General features: G+C 39.1%; 1 protein-coding gene across 1 annotated transcript; it reads right to left on the reverse strand.

Annotated features, from left to right (window-relative positions):
- Positions 1–7,218: 7,218 nt before the first annotated feature.
- On the reverse strand, positions 7,219–18,669 carry rprd2a (regulation of nuclear pre-mRNA domain containing 2a). The gene is made up of 10 exons (XM_073484371.1): positions 18,195–18,669; positions 13,425–13,554; positions 13,075–13,226; positions 12,726–12,778; positions 11,974–12,100; positions 11,703–11,878; positions 10,899–11,241; positions 9,705–9,905; positions 9,368–9,550; positions 7,219–9,252 (listed from the first exon to the last, which is right to left on the reverse strand). The coding sequence occupies exons 1-10, from the start codon at positions 18,367–18,369 to the stop codon at positions 7,472–7,474; spliced, it is 3,321 nt and encodes a 1,106-aa protein (XP_073340472.1). The 5' UTR covers positions 18,370–18,669; the 3' UTR covers positions 7,219–7,471.
- Between the last annotated feature and the right edge of the window lie 1,456 nt (positions 18,670–20,125).

The raw sequence follows: 20,125 nt of genomic DNA on the forward strand, positions 1-20,125 counted from the left end.
ATGTTAAGACTGCCATCTGCCATCAGTCACTAAATCCTATCTGCCTTCCGCCCTTCAGCCCCAATATAAGCTCAGAGAGCAGCACTCAGTTCATCTGGCTCTGATCAGGTACATACATGAATGATAAACATTAAACGTGATTTGTGTCACTGTAACAATGGATGGCTTTTTATTTATTTATTTATTTATTATATAGTTCAGAGTGTAACCAACGACGACATCTGGCGACGAGCTGCAAACAGCAAACCGTGTTTATGTTGCTGCTGTGCTTCAAGTATATGACTTTGCAAAAGTTAACGAGAACTTCAATGTGATGGGAACTGGGAGAAGTATACAGATCAGAAGAAAGAAAGAAAGAAAGAAAGAAAGAAAGAAAGAAAGAAAGAAAGAAAGAAAGAAAACGTACTTAACTATAAACAGCCTAAAGTATCAAAGTACCACAGAATATACAACTGGATTTTTATTTACTCTTAATTAAAAGCTAATTTTAAGTACTTCATATTAACGGGGCACTGTGTAGTTTTAGAGAAGAAATCCAAACTCAGAATTTTAATAGTTACAATATCAATGAGGTAATAAAACAACCTCAGACATATTTATCTTTTCCATAACTGAATAAACAAGTTGTTCTCAGAGGACTATAAGGTCCCCAGAGCACTGTTTGAAGCTAGAAAGGTGGCAGGGTCCGCCACATATAAACAAAGTAAAACTGTATGAGATTGTGTTGACCTTCTAGGTCAGTTCGTTTATTCATGAAAACAAAAATAATTTGTTTATTTAGGTATAGAAAAAAAATATCCGTCAATGAAGATCTTTCTCTTCTGATTAAAATGTCTTCCTCAAAACTACATAATGCACCTTTAAGGCTGTCAAAAGTATCAGTACTTTCTCAGCACCATGTGTTTAAAACGATATATCAACATTTGTTAGTAGTGAAAGTATCAAAGCTCTATTGAAAGAGGTATAGTCGATTTTTTATTTTTTATTTTTGCTTGTTTTTTAATGTATCAAACATAAGTTTGAACTTCTGGTATCATGACAATCTTACTTCATATACTGTCGGATAGTAAAACCTCTGACGGTCCATTTCTGCTTTCAATTCGGTCATAAATCTTATTTTATTTTAAACAAGCGAGAAAAAAATGTGCAGTAAGAGTTTTTTAATCTGTATCTTGGAAAAATAAATATGAAAAATGAAGCCTGGTTTAAGAAAAATTACTTCAAAGAGCAAAAGTTTTGCACACCTGTGGATCGACGGGTGCGTAGGAGAAGACCAAGGGTCGACAAAATAATATAACATGATGAAGGTCAGTGTTATAAAACGTTGCTATTACATTTTTCCCGATAAATAATGGCTGGAAATTTTTTTCATGCAGAATGTTTTTAAAAAAAGCTGAGCTATGGACTAAATGGCTCAATAAGGAGGAGACGTTTGAAATGAACAAATGTAATCACAATCTAGAAAGGTGGTCACATGTAAAATGTTAAATAACGGAGTAAAAAATGCAGTATTTCCCTCTGAAATAATGGGTAGACTTAGTATAAAGAGCAAGCTCCTCCGAGTCGTACTCAAGTAAATTGTAGCTGAGTACAATAACTTAGTTATGTATGGTTATATTCCACCTGGGGGTGTTATTATATCAGATTTTCAGTATGCAATTATTGTCGCCTTAAGAATTCACAATAACATTATTGTGATATCCATAGAAAATATGCAGAAGACAAAATGAGAATGTAAAGAAACAGAAATAATTTAAGAGGCACTGGATTATTTAAAGTATAGTATCACGTGTGCATTATAAACACGATATCAATATTTCATATCATGGTTATCAACATTTTCGCTAAAACGTGGCATCCCTGACTCCACCACTGGCTTTAAATGAATGAGGGAGCAGTAAAATACTCCACAAGCAGCCTGATCTGTAACTCAGATGAAGGTTATCAACCGTCTTTGCTTTGTCTTTTCTGGTGAAATCTACAGATCTCCATATTGGATGATTCTGGGATAAACTGAAGGATTACTGCTCCCCCTATTTCTCAGGTTAAGAAAAAATATTGAAAACGCCACTGGAATATGTGACAAGAGGCGTAGTCACAAAGTTATTTCGGAGCTCCATGAAAAGCTAACACGGCAAGCTGTAAGAAAATAACAAACAGCACAACCTTGTTTTATTTTGATATGAAGAATAGTTCTTTATTTCACAAAAACACACATTTAATGGACATTTGTTTTACATACTGGAGGAGTGTGAATGCCTGTGAAGTAATTGTGTGTATGAAAGACAGATGCTGACAAAGAGAAGAAGAATTAAATGTTTAACCAGTATTCAATAATCCTGTCTGTACTTACTCCTCTGTCCAGCCTCCCTGCTCTCCCGTGATTCCTCCCAAACACTCGACTAGACACACACACACACACACACACACACACACACACGGAGAAAGAGAGAGAAACAATTTCATCACATTTATTTTCTCCCTCCCTGTATTGATTGTTTTGATTTCCTGCTGGTGCCACTCAGTTTGGGATGTATTAAGCTGGAGGTGGCTTACTCACACAGCGCTCACGTCAGACCGTGAAGAGCCTTCGCTGGGAGCGGTGCAGGATTCAAAGAGGAGACAGCCACTGCAGCATCAACCTTCCCCGAGTTAACATGTGGAAAAGGTTCCCATCACATCAGACACATCAAAGTGTCGCTCCGGCTCCCTGAGGAGGAAAACAGGAGGGGGGAGGGGATGAAACAGGAAATAGGTTAAAATGCAAGGGAAGGAAGATTTATGCAACATTCAGGAAAGTAAACATTATTTCTCACTCAGAATAAATAACTAAACAAACACTATTATTCATTATGGCACACTTTAAGCACAATAAACAACATCGACATCTGAAGGTTGCGATTCTTGCATCATTTTGTATTGTGCTGCGGCTGCTGCTCACCTCACAAATCAGACTAATAACGTGAAAGTGACCCTGAGTGGAAGAAAAAAATGCCACTTTTAGACCCAGTTCTTCAAATGTGGCTTCACTAATTCAAGCTAACTCAATGTGAAGAGCCTCAAATAATCCTTTTTATCCTCAGACAGCTAATTTGGTACTTTGAAAGCCATTTTGAGGATTGGCTCGGTAATCCTTGGTGAAATTATCTTGAATAACAGAGCACTCTTATGTTGAAATGAAGGCAAAAAGAGGACAGAGTTGAAACCATGATCATGTGATTGCAGTTACATTAGGTTAAGGTGTTTTGGGGGAATAGATTCATTTATAGGTCTCTTTTATGTGTGTTCATGCACTGTCACTGCTTTTATACTGCTCTACTTATGCTCCACAATGATTTCACACTTGATTACAGTTAAACGGCAAAATATGTTTAGATACGAGTTGAAAATGTGGTACAACTATTAGGAATGTTGGTGCATGATTGGCGAAGGTTTTCCCTGATCAAAGGGATTTCTGTACTTCATTACAGTGTTGTAAAAAGTACTTAAAAGTGATACTTGACAATAAACAAAGATACTGTGTGAAAATATTACTTTGGTAAAAGTGAAAGTCACTCATAAATAGTGCTTGAGTAAACATCTATCAAGTATCGATTATTAAATCTACTTAAGTATCAAAAGTACAAGTAAAAGTAAATTATATCTACATTTACATGTTTTTTACACTGTGTACTATGGGTCGATCGATTATCAGCCTGGGCTATTATTGAATCCCATATTTAGCATTTTTGTGATTATGAGATTTTTTTTTGTAATCCGATTGCCAATTAAATTAATTCTTTAAAAAAATGTGCTGCTTTGGATCTGACGCTGCATGCAATCTGCAAAGTAACTAGTAACTAAAGCTATCAAATAAATGTAATGGAGTTAAAAGTACAATATTTGCCTCTAAAATGTAGTTGACTGGAAATGGAAAGTAGCGGAAAATGGAAATACTCAAGTAAAGTGCAAGTACCTCAAACTGAACTTGAGTACAGTACTTGAGTAAATGTACTTGTGTGATGGGATGTAACTAAGTTTTTAAGAGTTCAACTGACAATTTTGTATTTTGATGTCATATTTAATATCATGTGTTCAGTTTGGTCCTTTTTTAAAATACAAAATGTAATTTTGTTTTGTTTTTAGGTAAAAGTTCAGGAAGCTTTTCATCATGAAAATTAAATAGAGATAATTACCCATTACAACAATGTCATTATAAATCTAAGAAAGGGTGCCTTTTGAGATTAAATCTTTCAGCTTAACGTCAATAACTGAACTTTTGCGGGATTTATCTAATGGAGATGTTGCCATGACAACAGTTGCAGATCAATAGTAAACCAGCTTTGAAGGACTAAACAAATCCAGATGTAGGCCTATGTCAAATCATCGACATTACAATATGGATAACTTAGTTGTCCACAGACGAGGAACAGGACCCTGAGCACGTTGCTGTACTTTTCTATTTCAGGGAGGTTTATTATCAATCTGATTGCCGCTTCCTGCCTCAGATTTATTACCCGAAGAAACTATAATGTGCTGAACTCACAATTTTTCCCCATTATTTCCACGACATCGAATTTTGAACAGTTGCACGAATGCTGCCTGGTTAAAATCGAAACTAATTTCCCCAAACACAGGCTGTAATGATTGTCTTAATTAAGGCCGGACGGATTAATCAGGTACAACCTGATCAGGATGCTCATTTCTGCTAAAGTGAGTATGAATGTAAAACATCTCGTTTAAGGTTACCAGTTAGGATTTATTATTTATTTCTTCACTAACAAAATGGAGATCATTTAAAGTTTTGGTGATGGTTTAATAATTAACTCTAAGAGGAAAAGTCTAGTTTGATAACTGTGATAAGCAGATTTATTTCTCTTTAAGAGCATGAAATCAAAAGTTTTACACTTGCAATCTAACGTGGCACTGAACAGAGTACAATCAGATTTGATTTAGCAAATGAATGAATCAAGGAGGACTTTAATACTTGTTTTGCAATTGTCTAATTGATCTTATTGACGTTTTCCTTTCAAACTTCACATTGAAGCTCCATGTGAAGTCGGTGTGGCATCAGATTAGGTGTCCATCACAGCCCTCTCCTCAATTAAAGAGGCATTAGAGGAGTCAGGGAGCCTTCTACTGTGCTATGAGGGAAACAGACATGTTTTCCAGAGGGAAACCATGAACCCTAAACTGGAAATGTGTTCAGTTCTACCCCAGCACAGTAGAAAACAGTGAAGAGGAAGGATTAAAAGTAGGACCAAATGGACTCTTATGAAGATATGGTTGATTTTTAAGTGCTAAAAGATGAGCTGATGTGTAACTGTTAAGACTACAAACCAAAAAACTATGCAGGTTCAGAAGGTTCAGACTAACTTGCACAGTAAGTTCACTCAAATATCATTATCCAGTCACCCCCATGCTGTTGGTAAAGTTTTGTAGTCCACAAAACATTTCTGGAGCTTCACAGCAAAACAATGTTGCAGTATTGTCATAAACAACTGAAGTACATGGGGACTTTAAAAGTTTTAAAAACCAAAAAAAAGTAAAATAAAAACATAAAATGTCTCCAACATCTGGCGTAATACGACTCTACAGATATCAAGTAGATAACAAGTCCCCATCTACTTGAGTTGTTTAGGAGAATGCTTCAACACTGTTTTGCTGTGAAGCTCCAGAAATGTTTTGTGTTCTACAAAACTTCACCCGAAGAAATAATGACTGAATTTTCATTTTTGGGTGAACTTCTTCTTTAAGTAATGTCTTAAGTATATATCAGTGGAGAGTTAAACATAATGAACTCCACAGAAAATAGAGCCTCATAAATAAATCACATGTAGAAATCTATTCTTGCTTCCGAGCCAATTTGAAACCTCTGCCCAACCTGTGCTAAAAAGAGATGCAACACGAGACTCATCTGTTTTCTACAACTGACTACACTGAGTAACTATACAGACATTTACAGTCGGTTAACTGAGCTCTGAGGAAGCCAATGAAAATGTTTGAGATTTTATGAAATGACCAATTAAACAAACTCACTAATATTAAATAGGCACATCCACACAGGCTTTTCATGTGACATGTCAAAGAAGTATATACACTATTATTTAACAGAAATGGCTGCATCCTTTTGGCAGGAACAGGAAGTATCTAAATGCTACAAAAAATATAACTAGTTAATGTTTCAAATACAGTAAATGTACCTCATTTCGAAGAGTTAATTTTCCCTCTCTGGAATAATGTTGCATGGCAATAGCAACTTATTTTAGACAGCTTACGAACACTTTGGTGGATCAAACGCTTCCTTAAGACTTTTTAAAAAATACGTTTGAGTATTAAAATAGTGATATTGACCTCAAATAGCATATTTCTTCAAAACGCATGAAACTGTGTGATGCAACCTGTGCTTACTTAACTGGACTTCAAAGAGACATAGGTATGCTAATTTCTCTGGTGATGGACAAGTTTAGGCCTGTATAGCAGATGAGTAGCAGGGCAGTGGTGCAACAGGATCAGAGGAAAGGAAAAAAAACAACACAGTTTTTCAAACTCAGATTTTTATTAGTCAGTACAAGTAAAATGAAACTGAAGCCGAGTATCTTCATCCCCTCCAAAAATGCACTTCTTCTGCGTCGGTGTTGGAGGCTGAAAAAAATAACTCTCACACGTCTTTCTCCCATCGATTATGACTTGTGCCGCACTCCTTCAAGGAGCTTTGCGAGACGTAAAACTAACGCCGAAAGGGATCTTGCGCAGTGAAAGAGTGCATCGCTTTACAAATATAACATTCGGAGTTGGAACAAACGTGTATTTTAGAAGGAACATAAATTCTATAACATACACTCTGTTTTTCATGTGAAATTTAAATTAACGCTTTAGCAAAAGTTACTGCGATAGTACTGCTGATGAGTAGGAGGAGAAATTGCTCACTGAAAAACTAAATAACAGCAGAAACATTGCATCGACTTCATTCTTTTCTCGCTCTCTTAGCAAAAAATTATCTTCGGATCCAAAATCTGGGACTAGTGGATTTAGACTCGACCGCATGCTCACACGCGTAACATGCACACACTCTGACCTCTAAAAAACTGACACTAAATTACATACTTAATGCAATGCTTCATACTGGAGCAAATAACACAAAAAGTGAATTATATATATCCACCTCTTATTTTCTTTAATCTTCTGTCTTCGCTCTTCAGCTCAGCAGCCCTCTCAGAGCCTCCGACCTCTTTTACATCTCCTGGTGTTGTCTCTTGTTCTCCTCCATTCTCTTCTCTCGCTGTTTGTTTTTCTCCTGGCAGCTGCTGAATTAATTCTTCTTCAGTCTAACTTTGTCTCCTGATGCCCACCTTGCACCACACACATTTTCCATTTCAGATTTTTATGACCGGTGTGGGGCTCAACACTGAGGAAATTACAAGTCTTAAAGTCCTGCCCCCGCCTTCATGACATCCACAGTGTTTTAAAGAGTTCAAAGCTACATGTCTGGTCAGTATCGTGGGGGTGGAAATGGTCTTTTCGGCGCGAACATTGGCCCCCCTCCTCTTGGGCCTGGACGTTTGCCTCTCATCCTTGGATCAGGGCCGTGGAACCGAGGGAATGGTGCACGTGGGGGTCCTCTGGGGTGTTGGTGGTGTGCTGAGTGGGGAGGCCGATGTGGAGGCCGCAAACCAGGATGACGTATTTCAGGATGAGGTGGGGGTCTCCTTGGAGCAAAGCGCGGAGGAGGGGGGCTGTGACGTTGGAAGTCGTGGGCGAAGTAAGGGTCCTCTGAGGGTGAGAGAGGGGGAGTCAGGCGTGCTCGAACTCTGGTGTAGTGGTGTGGAGGGCTGCCTGGCCTGTAATATGGTTCCTCTGTGTGGTGGTAAGGCTCTTCTTGAAAGAAGGGGGCATCGGGACGGTGGAGGTCATCGTGGTAAAACTCGGGTTCTTCTTGGTAACGCAGATTCTCTGGGTGATGGCGTAAATCCTCAGGGTGAGGAGGGCGAAAATCCTCAGGGTGAGGGGGGCGAAAATCCTCAGGGTGAGGAGGGCGAAAATCCTCAGGGTGAGGGGGGCGAGGCCGGTCATACAGCGGTTCATCTGAATGAAACATGGATTTGTGTTGATGGTCGTGGACCACCATCCCACTGATGACACTATCGACTCCGGACCCATGCACCTCCCCTGTGTTTGCGCGGGGCATTGGCTGCTGTTCTTGGGGAATCATTGCACCACTGGGCACAGGAGGAGGCGCCTTAAAACTATGAGGAGGTGGAGGGAACTTCGGGACAGGGGGGAGGGTGTTTCTGAAGTAATCAGGTGGTGCAGAGGCGCCTTGCTGGGATCCTAACTCTTGAGGTTGCTCGACTTGGTATGGATAAAGTCCTGACGTCTTGTTTTCTCCAGCCCCTCCAGGCACCATCACATTGTAGCCTCCGGGTTGCTGAGAGTTCCCCTCTGGGTAAATGTCACCATACCAACCCCTTTCTCTCCCCCGCTGAAAGCCTTCAACTGTCTGTGAGCTATTGGCAATGCCTGGGGCTCTTTCTCCAGGCACTGGCCCTCCAGGTTTTTCAGAAATCTGCTGGTAATGTGCAACAGGTGTAGTGATGCCGCGCTCCGACATCTCCTGTTTGCCATATGGGTAAGGCTGGTAGACCTGTCCGTTCTGAGCCATATCTGGCGGCAGGTGAGCTTGCTGTTGGGGATTGTTGGGGTTCTTCTGACTGTTGTTCTGGTATGCAACAGGAGCCGTTTCAAAAGTTTCTCCAATAGATGACTGATTTGTGTTGGAAATTAACGGAGCCACCGCAGGCTTGTCCATGATCTCATCTTGAGTTGGTGTGCCTCCGCCCTCGTCCCGCACTGGAGTCCCATCCTGCGTGTCTGCCCCAGTTACTGGACTGAGGGTATCCCCTCCCTGCACTGGGTGTGAAGAGAAATCCAGGTCAAATGCACTAAAAGCTGGATTCCCCTGCAGGAAGCTGTGGATTTTAGACTCTAAACTCTTGGAAGACAAGGACGTTTCAGGCTCTTTTGTCAACTCCATGTCTGTATGGAGAGCCTGGACCAGGGCAGAGGCTGGGTTGGACGCCTGAGGGGGCTTTTGGGAGCTTGTGCTCTGCCTCACAGTAGAGCTGCCTGAAGAAGGCACAGGTGTAACAGAGGACGGGCTCTGAGAGGGCACTGCTGATGCAGATGTGGATGAGGGAGAGGGAGGAACCTTGCCTGTACTGGAAGAGTCTGAAGAGACATTTGCAGCTGGGCTGCTCAGGAGAGAAGTGATGCCTGAGTGAAGAAAGGGAGAACACGGAAATGTATATTACGCAAGCTTGCTATTTTTATTGAATGAAAAAAATGGTTTCAATTTTTCAAAAATAAGTGAAGGACTCCTTATTCTCACCATCAAAGCTGCCTTTGCCCTGGACTTTGGAGAGAGCACCGAGGAGGTCTGCAGGACTCATGTCCACCTCGGAAAGAAGGTTTACCAGTGAACTGGGATCCGGAGAGGCCACAGATGCAGCAGGTGTGGTCTTCAATGAGGACACAGCAGGGGCTGCTGCAGGTGGACTCTCCACTAATGGTCCTGCGAGACAGAGACAGACACTCACCTTAGTTACAAATCACCACAACAGTGAAAGCTGGCACTTTTATAACCACATTTATCACAAAAAAAAAGTTATATAAATACATACGTTAATTTGAATTCATACTTATTCAGTCCCCAGTTATACACTCACCTGTATTCTTCATGACTGAGCTTAAACTGTTGAGGATTGAGCCAATTTTAGCCAGATCAACACTTTCCAAAGCTGCTGCAGGAGGTGCTACAGGGGTTGTGACCTGTGCGATAGGCTGCGCTTTTATCACTGATGGCTCAGGTTTTGCAGGGAGTGGAGTGGACACCTCTGGGTTGGTGGAGCATTTCATCTGCTCCTCGACTGAGGAGAAAATTTGTGAGGCAGGGCAATGAGAAAGGGTTTGGGTGCTATCAAATATACACTTTTTGTAATGAAACAAGACATGCATAGTTTCTTCAGACTCGTTTTTAGTATGCAACACAATTCCTGTTGTCATTGATTTTCTACGAGTGCAGATCATTTTTGAAACCGGACAAGACGCTTCCAAGAAATTTTGGGGAACATGCTGCCAAGAACACTGAAACATAGTCTCACCAGCTGTCTGTGAAAAATCATAACACACAGGTCAACTATCTAAAAAATGGAGCTAAAAAAAGATTCTTCTTTTACAGCAGTTAAAATACAAAACTTCTTTAAATGCTTGCATTATAATGACAAAATACCTTTACTTTCAATAAGATATTATGCTTGAAACAACTACTTTCATCAGCAATTAATTGAACTGATTATGTTTTAAATTCACTCTCCATTATTTCTCAATAAAATGCCAGAAAACAGAGACAAGACAATGTTCAGTTTACAGCAGAGCAGAGCATCAAGAGCAGAATACATTTCTCTTGGTAAATCATATCATCTTCACATATTATTCCATGTCGATGATAAACAAATTTAAGCACATGTACATACTGATAAACTGTTAACACAGATTATTTATGATGGGCTGAAGGTTTTTTAGTGAACACAAAATTAAGAACAGTAAAATAGCAGATGTATGGCTGTCTGTACTTGTAAAAATATTTTTTAGTAAGTGGCTCTACTGGTGAGGAACACTGTTCCAGTGAAATTGGCTGAAACAAAGATTGGTAGAAATACTTGCACTTTCTTAACTTGCGATACAAGTTTCATTTACGTGTTTCTCTGCATGCGTCAGTGTCTTTTAACCTGCCTATTTTTGCTGTTGCTTCTCATTCTCATCATTTTAGCAAGTCTGGCACAGAAAATCAGTGTGAATTATCTCAAACAGCATGTAAAAAAGTCCTCACTGTGCAGTTAGTCATTAAGGCCAATCCTTACCTATTATCCCCCCGCTGTCCATTTCTTCATCAGAGAGCTCCATGTCTTCCACTTCACGATTGTCATTCTCCCCGAGTGTCTCCATGTGTTTGGGAGATCCTCCTGGCGAGGACAGAGGGCTCGGTGCCGGTGGCTCTGCCTCATCATCCATAGCTGAGCCATCAAGATCTGGATCGGGGTGCGCCAATTCCAGGCCATGAAAAGGGGACTCTGAGCCAGTTGGAGACGGTGCATCTGCAGAGGGTGAGGGGATGGGTGAGTCGTCCAGGTCTGGCAAGGTGGCCTTCAGGGCATCCAGCTTACGCTTAAGGTGGGACACCCTGTTAGCAAATGTCTGGTAGGCCTAGAGAGGAGAGGTAATGTATTGTCAGTACATGAACAGTTAACATGGTCTACCAATTGCTTTTAAAAGCAGCTTATTATTCAATCCACAACAGATCTGGTGAATTTAATTATTGTATTTTTCCTGTTATTTCAGTTTCATAAATGCACCGGTCAAAAGTGCTCAAAATTGGTCCTCTACATGTTATGGGCAAGTAGTGAGACTGACAAATAACAACATAAACAAAACAGCTCCAGGCTAGGCTGACTCTGAAATCTCATGCGGTGATTTGTTAGAGTTGTTAGTAAAACGGTCAGCCATGACTTTTGAATAAATTCTTGCTGGCAGTTCTTCTATGTAAACTCCAACATCCTCTCTCCATATCTTTCCACCATGGTCTCCCTACAACAACTCACTTCTCGCAAGATTTCAAAGCAGGATAATACAACAAACATCTGACTACAAATACAGTTGTCACTCACATTGGCAACGATCTTGACCTCCTTGTACTGCATCTCGTAGAAGATATCTGCGTTGCTGAGGGCCTCCATTACAGGAGGCCCTGTTTTGCATTGTTTGTCAAGGAACTTGACAAACTCCTGTAGTTGTGCACTTCCTTCCTCAAAGTCCTTAGAAAACTTCTTTCCTCCGGCCTTATCTGTAAGAATTGAGCATGTAAGGATGATACTTGAAAAACCACTGATGATCTGTGTGTTGCAGTCCAACAGGGTAGAAGGTGAATAAAGCAGGTACCTTTGAGCTTCTTAAGGGCCACAGAGCTACAGATGTCAACCCTCATAGCTGCCAGTTGTTTTTCTCTCATGTCAACCTCCTCCACAGATCTCTTGTACTTGGACAGTTCATCCATTAGTGCCTGAGGCTGAAACAGAGCCACAACGTAAGACCAACACAATATTTGAGTAAAGGAGGAAAAGAGGACAACTAACAGGTTGGACACACTGGATGCCTGTGTACTGCATGGCGGCTGCATTGCTAAGCTGCTTCTGCTGCTCATTCGCATGTTTGTGTTTGTTGCTGCTGCAGTGAGGCTCCTGCCTGCCCTATCTGTTTACAAGGAGTTTACCATGATGATAATTATCAATAAATATGATGACGAGATTTTCCTTTATCCCCTTTGAATAAGCGGAAAGCACGAGGGGGAAAGAGAGGGAGGGAGAGAAAGTAAAAGAAAAGTGAAAGTGAAAGAAAGAAACTGACTTTCACCTGATGTGTGAGTTCTCTTCATGTCTGTGAAATATTCTACAGATATAGGCATTAAAACTGTAGTAAAACGCTGGTATGATGTCGATATGACTGTCTACAGGTCGTTTTCAGGCCACACGTGTCGCGGTACAAAAATAGGCAAGACTCTGAGTCTTTGGATCACGCGATGCAGCAGGCATGCCTGGCACATGTGTGAGAACCCAATCTAATGCATCTTGCAGCAGTGCTGCACAAGCATTCAGTGTGTCGCATCCAGCTTAAAACTTAAGTTTCTTGCTTACCACAAACTCTGCAAGAACCTTGGACCGTAGATCTGCTTTAGACTCAACTGGAGCTTCAAGAAGATGAGAATGAAAATTAGACATCACATCAAAGTAATGTACCAAGCATTTAGATTAAAAAAAAAAAAAGACACTGCAAAAAATCAGAAATGTAAAAACAGGAATACATAAGAATGAAATCTACAGTACAGAAGTTAATAGAACAACAGCATATTCTGACTAATATTACCACTATGGATGCACAGTCTGTATGAAATCAGTTTCAAGAACTTTGCACAGCTACTGATAAAAGAGATAGTAATAAAAATGTAAAAAGAAATTAAGAAAGTAAATGAATAAACACACTTACTTTTTTGCTCCACGGGTGTCTCAGGAGGTGACTCCTCTTTGACTAAGTTACTCCTGAGTTCAGTAATCAGTGTCCCTGAATACACACCCCTCTCCTCCCAGATGGACAGTATCCTCTCCACTGATTTAATAACCTTAGGGTCACCATCAACGCTGGAGAAAGATGAGAGGATTATGCAGTGAGCCAAGAGATTTATATGTCTTTGTTGTAATGACATTTGTTTTATTTATGTGTGAGGAACTTCTTCGAGTGAATAAAACAAAAGCTAAGACTGAGGGGACAGAGACAGCGAGAAACAAAAGCAAAAGACAAAAGATTAAGAAAGGGAATCATTTTGTTATCTAACTTACTTGACCAGCAGGAAGGCGTCTCGAAGCACCTCTGCAAACGCTGTACGGTAAACAATGGCATTTTTCCTTTTACAGTTCTGAATGACATCGTTGGCTAGGTAGATAAGGTTGAGCCTGTGTGCGGAGTCAGCTGTCAGAGGAAAGAGAGACATTAACGTTAGAGACTATATGATTCTGCTGAGGGAGGAGACCCTGAAAAGGCCCTTTGGACAGTTTTTAGATATTTGCTGATATCAGTACTGGTGCAATTGTTTTGTATAAATAACTGGTTAACCATCTACTCTGTAAAAAGTAGCACTGTCACAAATACATTTTGGGGGGGTTTGAAGCTTCAGTGAGCGGGACCGCATGCATACACAGCCCCGTGCTCCAGGATCAAATTTGTCCATGCGGAGCAAAAATGCAACCGTCACTTGTTTTAATAGTTGGTGTTTTATTTGACTACTTAAACGCCACAGAGAAGCCCAATTTCCTGCTCTCTTTATCAGTGTTTGCCACTTTTTCAATGCAGCCAACCAAACATTTGGCACAACACTTCTTCGAGTACTATCTTAGATGTCAAATTCCATGGCAACAGGTGAAGCACTAAAATGTCAAAAAGACAAGCATCTATCTCTCATTATCAGAACCTTAACAAATTAGTTAGTTTAGTAACCTAATTAGTCAGCCTATCAGTGAAACACAGAAACATTTTAAGACAGCAAAAGGTGCTCCTTGGAAACTTCCAGTGTACTCTGCTTACCCAATCTTGTGAGGGGCTCATTGCATGGGTGAAATATAGTCTTGATATAAAATATAAAATGTGAGTCTCCTTCAAAATCAATCCAAGGCATACAAGATCAACATAGGTCCTCATCGGGGTCAAGTCATTTAAATGCATACTGGTGCTGGTATTTTGCTCTCTAATTTTTAGACTTGTGTTTTATAATTTTTAATCAAGTCTGTTTTTTTAACCATGCAATGAGCCCTTCACAAGATGGAATAAACAAACAATATTAATTTTATAATGAGGGTAAATGAGAAATGCAAAGAAAAATTTGTATTTTTTAAGTTTTATATCCGAAAGGATTGGTATTATTACTCAATAAGTAACGATAAATTAATCAAAGTAACCTAAAAACCTAGATATATAACAATACACATAAATGAACTATTGTAATCTAAGAGAACATGAAGTCAATGGATATGTGACATTTAACCAACATCAGAGTATGCAACATAACATTACAACATCATCCCAATTTGTGATTTATGTTTCTTTGATAACAACAGAGAGGAGAGAGAAATAACAAGGACTGAGTATAACTAGAGAATAAGTTTTTTGATACTGGTGCCAACATGATATCCATATTCTGGTGCAGACACAAAATCTATACTTATTTATACTTTACCCCATTTATTACAAAACTCTTTTATTAACGCACACAAAGAACAAAATACCTCACTTGAATAATGCAGCTATCTGTTCAGAGAATATGTGAGCAAAGGGTGAAAAATCAAATCTTCAAAATCAATTTGTTTCAGTTTTTAATAAAGTTTCCAATTAGTTGCTTAACAAATCCTCCAAATGATAGAAAGAAACCACATCTCTTCGTGATTTATGTCTTTCCTTTACTCGCTACCAAAAGGTATGCAAACATTATTCATATCAAGATCTTTATGACACAGGGGCTACCAGAATCAACAAAAAATGAAAGTTCCTTGTAGCTGCTTTAAAATATAAGTTCACCGAAAAATAAAAATTCAGTCATTATCTATTCACCCTCATGCCAATGGAAAGTCAGCTAAGTTATATAGTCCACAAAACATTCCTGGAGTGTCACAGCTAAACAGCATTTCATCATTATCCTAAACAACTCAAGTAGATGGGGTTTTAAAAAGTAAAGAAACAACTGAAAAAATCAACAACCATAAAATGGCTCCATACGGCTCATATGACTCATCCGGCGTAATCCAAGTCTCCAGACCCCCCGAGATCCCACACGGATTTGAAAAGACGTTATTTAAACCCCTTAAGGCATGGTTGAGCTTGTGCACCCACTTAAGATGGGGTGCCTGCTAATGCTCTTAGCTTAGCAGCTACAGTGAAGATTTTGACTTTAGAAAGGGTGTAAATAACGTCTTTTCAAATCAGTTTGGGATCTTGGGGCTTCCAAAGACTTGGATTGCCACTGAAACACTGTTTTGTTGTGAAGCTCCAGAAATGTTTTGTGGACTACACGACTTTCCAGCACAGGGGTGAGTAGATAATGACTGATTTTTCATTTTTGCATGAACTTATCCTTGAAGTGTTCATCAAAACACTTCCCCCAGTAAAGAATTCCCTTTCAAATTATTGTAAGGTAAACTGACTCTTACATTTATGTATTATGTTGACATTTGATAGTTCAAATGTGTGATCCAGCTGAACATAAACAAACAAAGTCTCAGTCACACTGCATTTTAACTGACTAAACACACCTCTTTAAACACAAGCTGAGAGAAAAACAAACAATAGTGAGGTACGGCCACCTCCGAGTATCGACAAACTCCACTCTAATGGAGTTTGGGAGTAAAACCAAAGTCAAACAGCCAGCCTTAGCACAGACGCCTGTAATAAAATCCCTTATCTACTGCTACAGGGGAGGCGAACAACACAGAAATGGTTTTGGAACATCAAAACAGCAACACATCAAAGAAATTACATTTGTTTAACATAGAAAAGAAACCAAAGAAACCAAAAAAATGTCTCTCCCCACAGTTTTTTTTTCAGTATTTACAACTTTTAAACATCTCACATTTGACACTGTCCACTTCATCAATAGCTTTCAGGGAATTCTTTGACAATGATTACTCCAGCGCCAGGCCTCTTAAATACCACTGCTAATGGACTTTATAACATATACAGAAAACTCAGGTTAACAAGTAAATTTTGCCAGATCTTGTAGCAACAACTAATGAAACACATTTTTGAGTAAACAAACATATTTAATCCAGTAAACAACTAGCAAGGCCAACAACAAGACAGCTTTTCAGAACACCATACAGCAGCTGCAGACTGAAGCACAACCTGTTACTGTTTATACATTTACACACTGGTTGGGGTGACAGAACAGGCCTAGGTATCTGGCTCAGCAAAATACCAGTGTCAAGCTTTATGAGTAGTCTTTAGGTTCATCTGTTGCCCTTTGCTCACACTAAGAAAGCCACAAAGCTCAAGTTACACAAAGCTTATAAATATGAACAGAAGCAGATACAAAGACATAATTGATTCAGGACCACAATTCAATAGAAACAGCTCATGTGAATATGTCATGCAAGGTATAACGCTGGTTAAAGCTGTAGATTGCTATTCTGTTATGAGAAAAAACAGCATTTGGTAGGAAATGGAAAATTTTAATTTGCAAATTTGACTGCTCTATCAATGATATGACCAATTGCTTCCTTTACATTGTCAGATAGACCTTGATTTCTACCCATCTGTAATACGATCATGGTAATATTTATAAATTTGCATCTGATTTTCTGTAAGTGCCTTGCCAAGATGATTTTCATGCTTCAGTGATTATCAAGTCTATTAATGGCTCTCTAGCACCCCCTCTGCTACTGCCAAGTACATCAAGGAAAGCATTCAAAATAGTGCTGCAGGTTATTTGTATTATCAACTGAAAAATGCCTAGCATAGATTACTAGATATATAAGAGTTTTGTTTATGATATAAAACAATGAATTGTCAAAAACTGAGCTAACATTCTGTTGCTCTGGAAAAAATATGAAGATGTTTTTGGTGAGTTGATCAACTAAAGCACTACAGAGCAATTTTTCTTGACAGTATGTTTCAAAAGATGAGATTATTTTTACAACATGACAGCCATCTTCCTCATCTGAATAGAGTTGCACATGAGAAACAAATCTGCTTTTAGCTACTCTTGACTCCAAGTTTCCATCAATAACTTTGAGACCCAGAAACCCACTAGTATTATCATACTGATATCATATGTGGCACCAGGTTTTCCTGATTTCCTTATTTGATGAAACACAACTTAATTTAGAAAAAGGCACCAATGGGAGCACAGTATAAACTAAAATAATAGAGGTGTTTCATTCATTTTGGACATAGGAATCCTATAGGAGACAACATACTAATGCAGGTCCCAGGGCCCACTTGTCCCAGTACTTCAGTGGTGCAAATTACAGCTCAACCAGTCCTTCAGTTAGCTAATATTATCGGACCTTATGATGGCCTCTCACAGATATATCTGTATCGACGTATATGCTGTTTTAGTGCGCGGATGTTAAGTATCTGTCAGGTTATTGTGACAAATTTACAAATAAATATTACACATCATCAAACTGCCCAAATAAACGCTTATACGCATTGCACCTGGGACACTATTCCCGACTTGACATCTGCAGTTGACGTCGCAAAAACTAAACATCCCCTTTAACGAGAACTTTTTGTTGCAACTAAAGTAAGTTTGTCCTGCCAACGATGAGGCAGAAATACTTTACAGAAGCAACAAAGCAAGAAATGACCCCAGTTGAGAGCAACTGACAGTTTGTCTCCATTCAGCTAGCACTGGCTGACCGGAGGAGGAGCGCACGTTTTTTAAACTCCATTTTCTCCGTGTTTAAAACCAGGACAAACTTCTCAGTTTGTGAGCCGGAAAAAAAAAAAGATTATCTCATAGTTACTTTAAACAATAGGAGGACTGCGATCGCTGTTCCCAAACGACACCACCATGTACAACCAGAGCAGCAACTGTCAGTTTAACAGGTAAAACTACTTACATTTCTTCAAGCACTTCATCCAGTGTCGCACAATCAGGCTGTGGTACTTCTTGTTATCGATGCACCACGTTGACAGTCCTTGAATCGACTCCATGGTGTTTGAGACACCCTGGAGCTTCCTCTCCAGCGTTGACTCCAGGGAGCCTCCTGACGCGGCTCCTGCTCCGGCTGACATGTCCAGAGGAGCTCGCGCTACGCACTACCATTCCAAAACCCAACTTTGCTTAACCGTCGCTAGCATTTAGCTTAGCGTGCTAGCTTAACATAGCTCCGGCATCATCTTATTCCGCAGCTGCTGTAGTGTTACACACGCTTTAACTTTCAGCACGCCTTTCCCAGTCACTTTCTGCTTTTAAGAAATATCCACCGTGAGTTTCTGTATCGCTGCTTATCGTTTATGGCGGTCAACATGGAAAACTTAGCGCCTTACGACGTCCTATTCATCCTGGATGTCTGTTTACTCGTTGCTGGTGGAGCGACGGGGTTCACTTCCGCAAACAGGACATCAGTATGGCGCCACCCAGCGGCACGGAGGACAACATCTGTTAGCGCCACCTGCTGCGGTGTATTGGTATCTATAGTATTTATTATATAAAGTAATAGTAAGTGCATCAGTCGGGGAAAAGGTACGCCTTTTTATGCGTAAACAAACTAAATAAACACACTCTCTTTGTTTTCATGACTGAATAAATTAAATAAACAAACTGACCTTAAAGGACAACACAATTTCATTCTGTTTTACTTTGTTTATAATTGGCGGACCCCGCCACCTTTCTAGTTTCAAGCAGTGTTCTGTGTTTCCTCTGAGAACAGCTTGTTTATTCAGTTATGGAAACGATAAATATTTCTGAGTTTGTTTTATTACCTCATTAATATTGGACATATTAAAATTCTGACTTTGAATTGCTTCTCCAAAACTACATAGTGCCCCTTTAATGTTAAAATCAGCAATACAACAATATTAAAACACTCAAACACAAATAAAACTTTACAAATTTTACCTGGTGAAAACACAAAACGTATCAAGAGTATCAAAAGTAATACTGAGGTAGAAATGTAGATAGCTTTAAATAGTTTATGCAGTAGTTATTATCATAATTTATTTAAATATGATATAATATTATAATACTTTTTTTAAAATAATTTTATATAAATAATTTGTTTTGCATTTCAAATCTGTTTCAGAGTAATTACACCTGTTGTTGAAAGTAACCAAAAGTCAAAAGTGAAAGTCACCCAATACAAATAATGCTTGAGTAAAAGTCTGAGTATCTGATATAAAATGTACGTAACTATCAGAAGTACAAGTAAATAATACATATATTAACATGTATATATATACTGTAAACTATGAGTCGACCCATTATCAAATCTGATATTCTGCATTTTTCTGATTTTTCAGAATCAGTTCAGTTCAGTTCAGTTCAGTATAAGTGAAGTACTTGAGTAAATGTACTTTTCAAGTAAATGTAGTGGTGTAAAATGCAGAGTATTGCTAAATCAATGAACTGATCAATTTAGGGAGGGAAAAATATTATAAAGTGATTGATTAAATCTGCATTCAATAAATGATAAAAACTCTGATTATGAACTATATAAAAAAAGATAATTAAAAATCATCCAACAGGCCTAACAGTTGGCCAAAGGGAGGGGCTTGGGCTGTCAGTGTATTTCATTCCAGAAATCAACGAACACATTCTGTATTCTGATGAACCACAACATTAATTTAATGTATAAAAATATGTGCATTTATCAATCAACCACAAATAATGACAATTTCATTATAAGAAACAAAGAAATATACTGCTACACTATTGTTCTCCACCATGTGCTTACAGTTTCCATTTTAAATAACATAACGATGAAAATGATTAATGCTGAAGCTGAAGAAAAATCTACGAAGCAGCACGTTTGGTTTGCAACGACATGTG

This window comes from Pagrus major, chromosome 16 (assembly GCF_040436345.1).
Source record: "Pagrus major chromosome 16, Pma_NU_1.0".
Taxonomy (NCBI): Eukaryota; Metazoa; Chordata; class Actinopteri; order Spariformes; family Sparidae; genus Pagrus; species Pagrus major.

What these genes read in the sequence shown, in the direction of transcription:
- rprd2a (XM_073484371.1), bottom strand. Translation starts at nt 18,369, where the DNA reads ATGTCAGCCGGAGCAGGAGCCGCGTCAGGAGGCTCCCTGGAGTCAACG. An exon ending in GACACCCGTGGAGCAAAAAA is followed by an intron (nt 12,779 to 13,074) that starts GTAAGTGTGTTT and finishes ATCTTCTTGAAG; the next exon opens with CTCCAGTTGAGTCTAAAGCA. An exon ending in CTCAGTCATGAAGAATACAG is followed by an intron (nt 9,551 to 9,704) that starts GTGAGTGTATAA and finishes TCTGTCTCGCAG; the next exon opens with GACCATTAGTGGAGAGTCCA.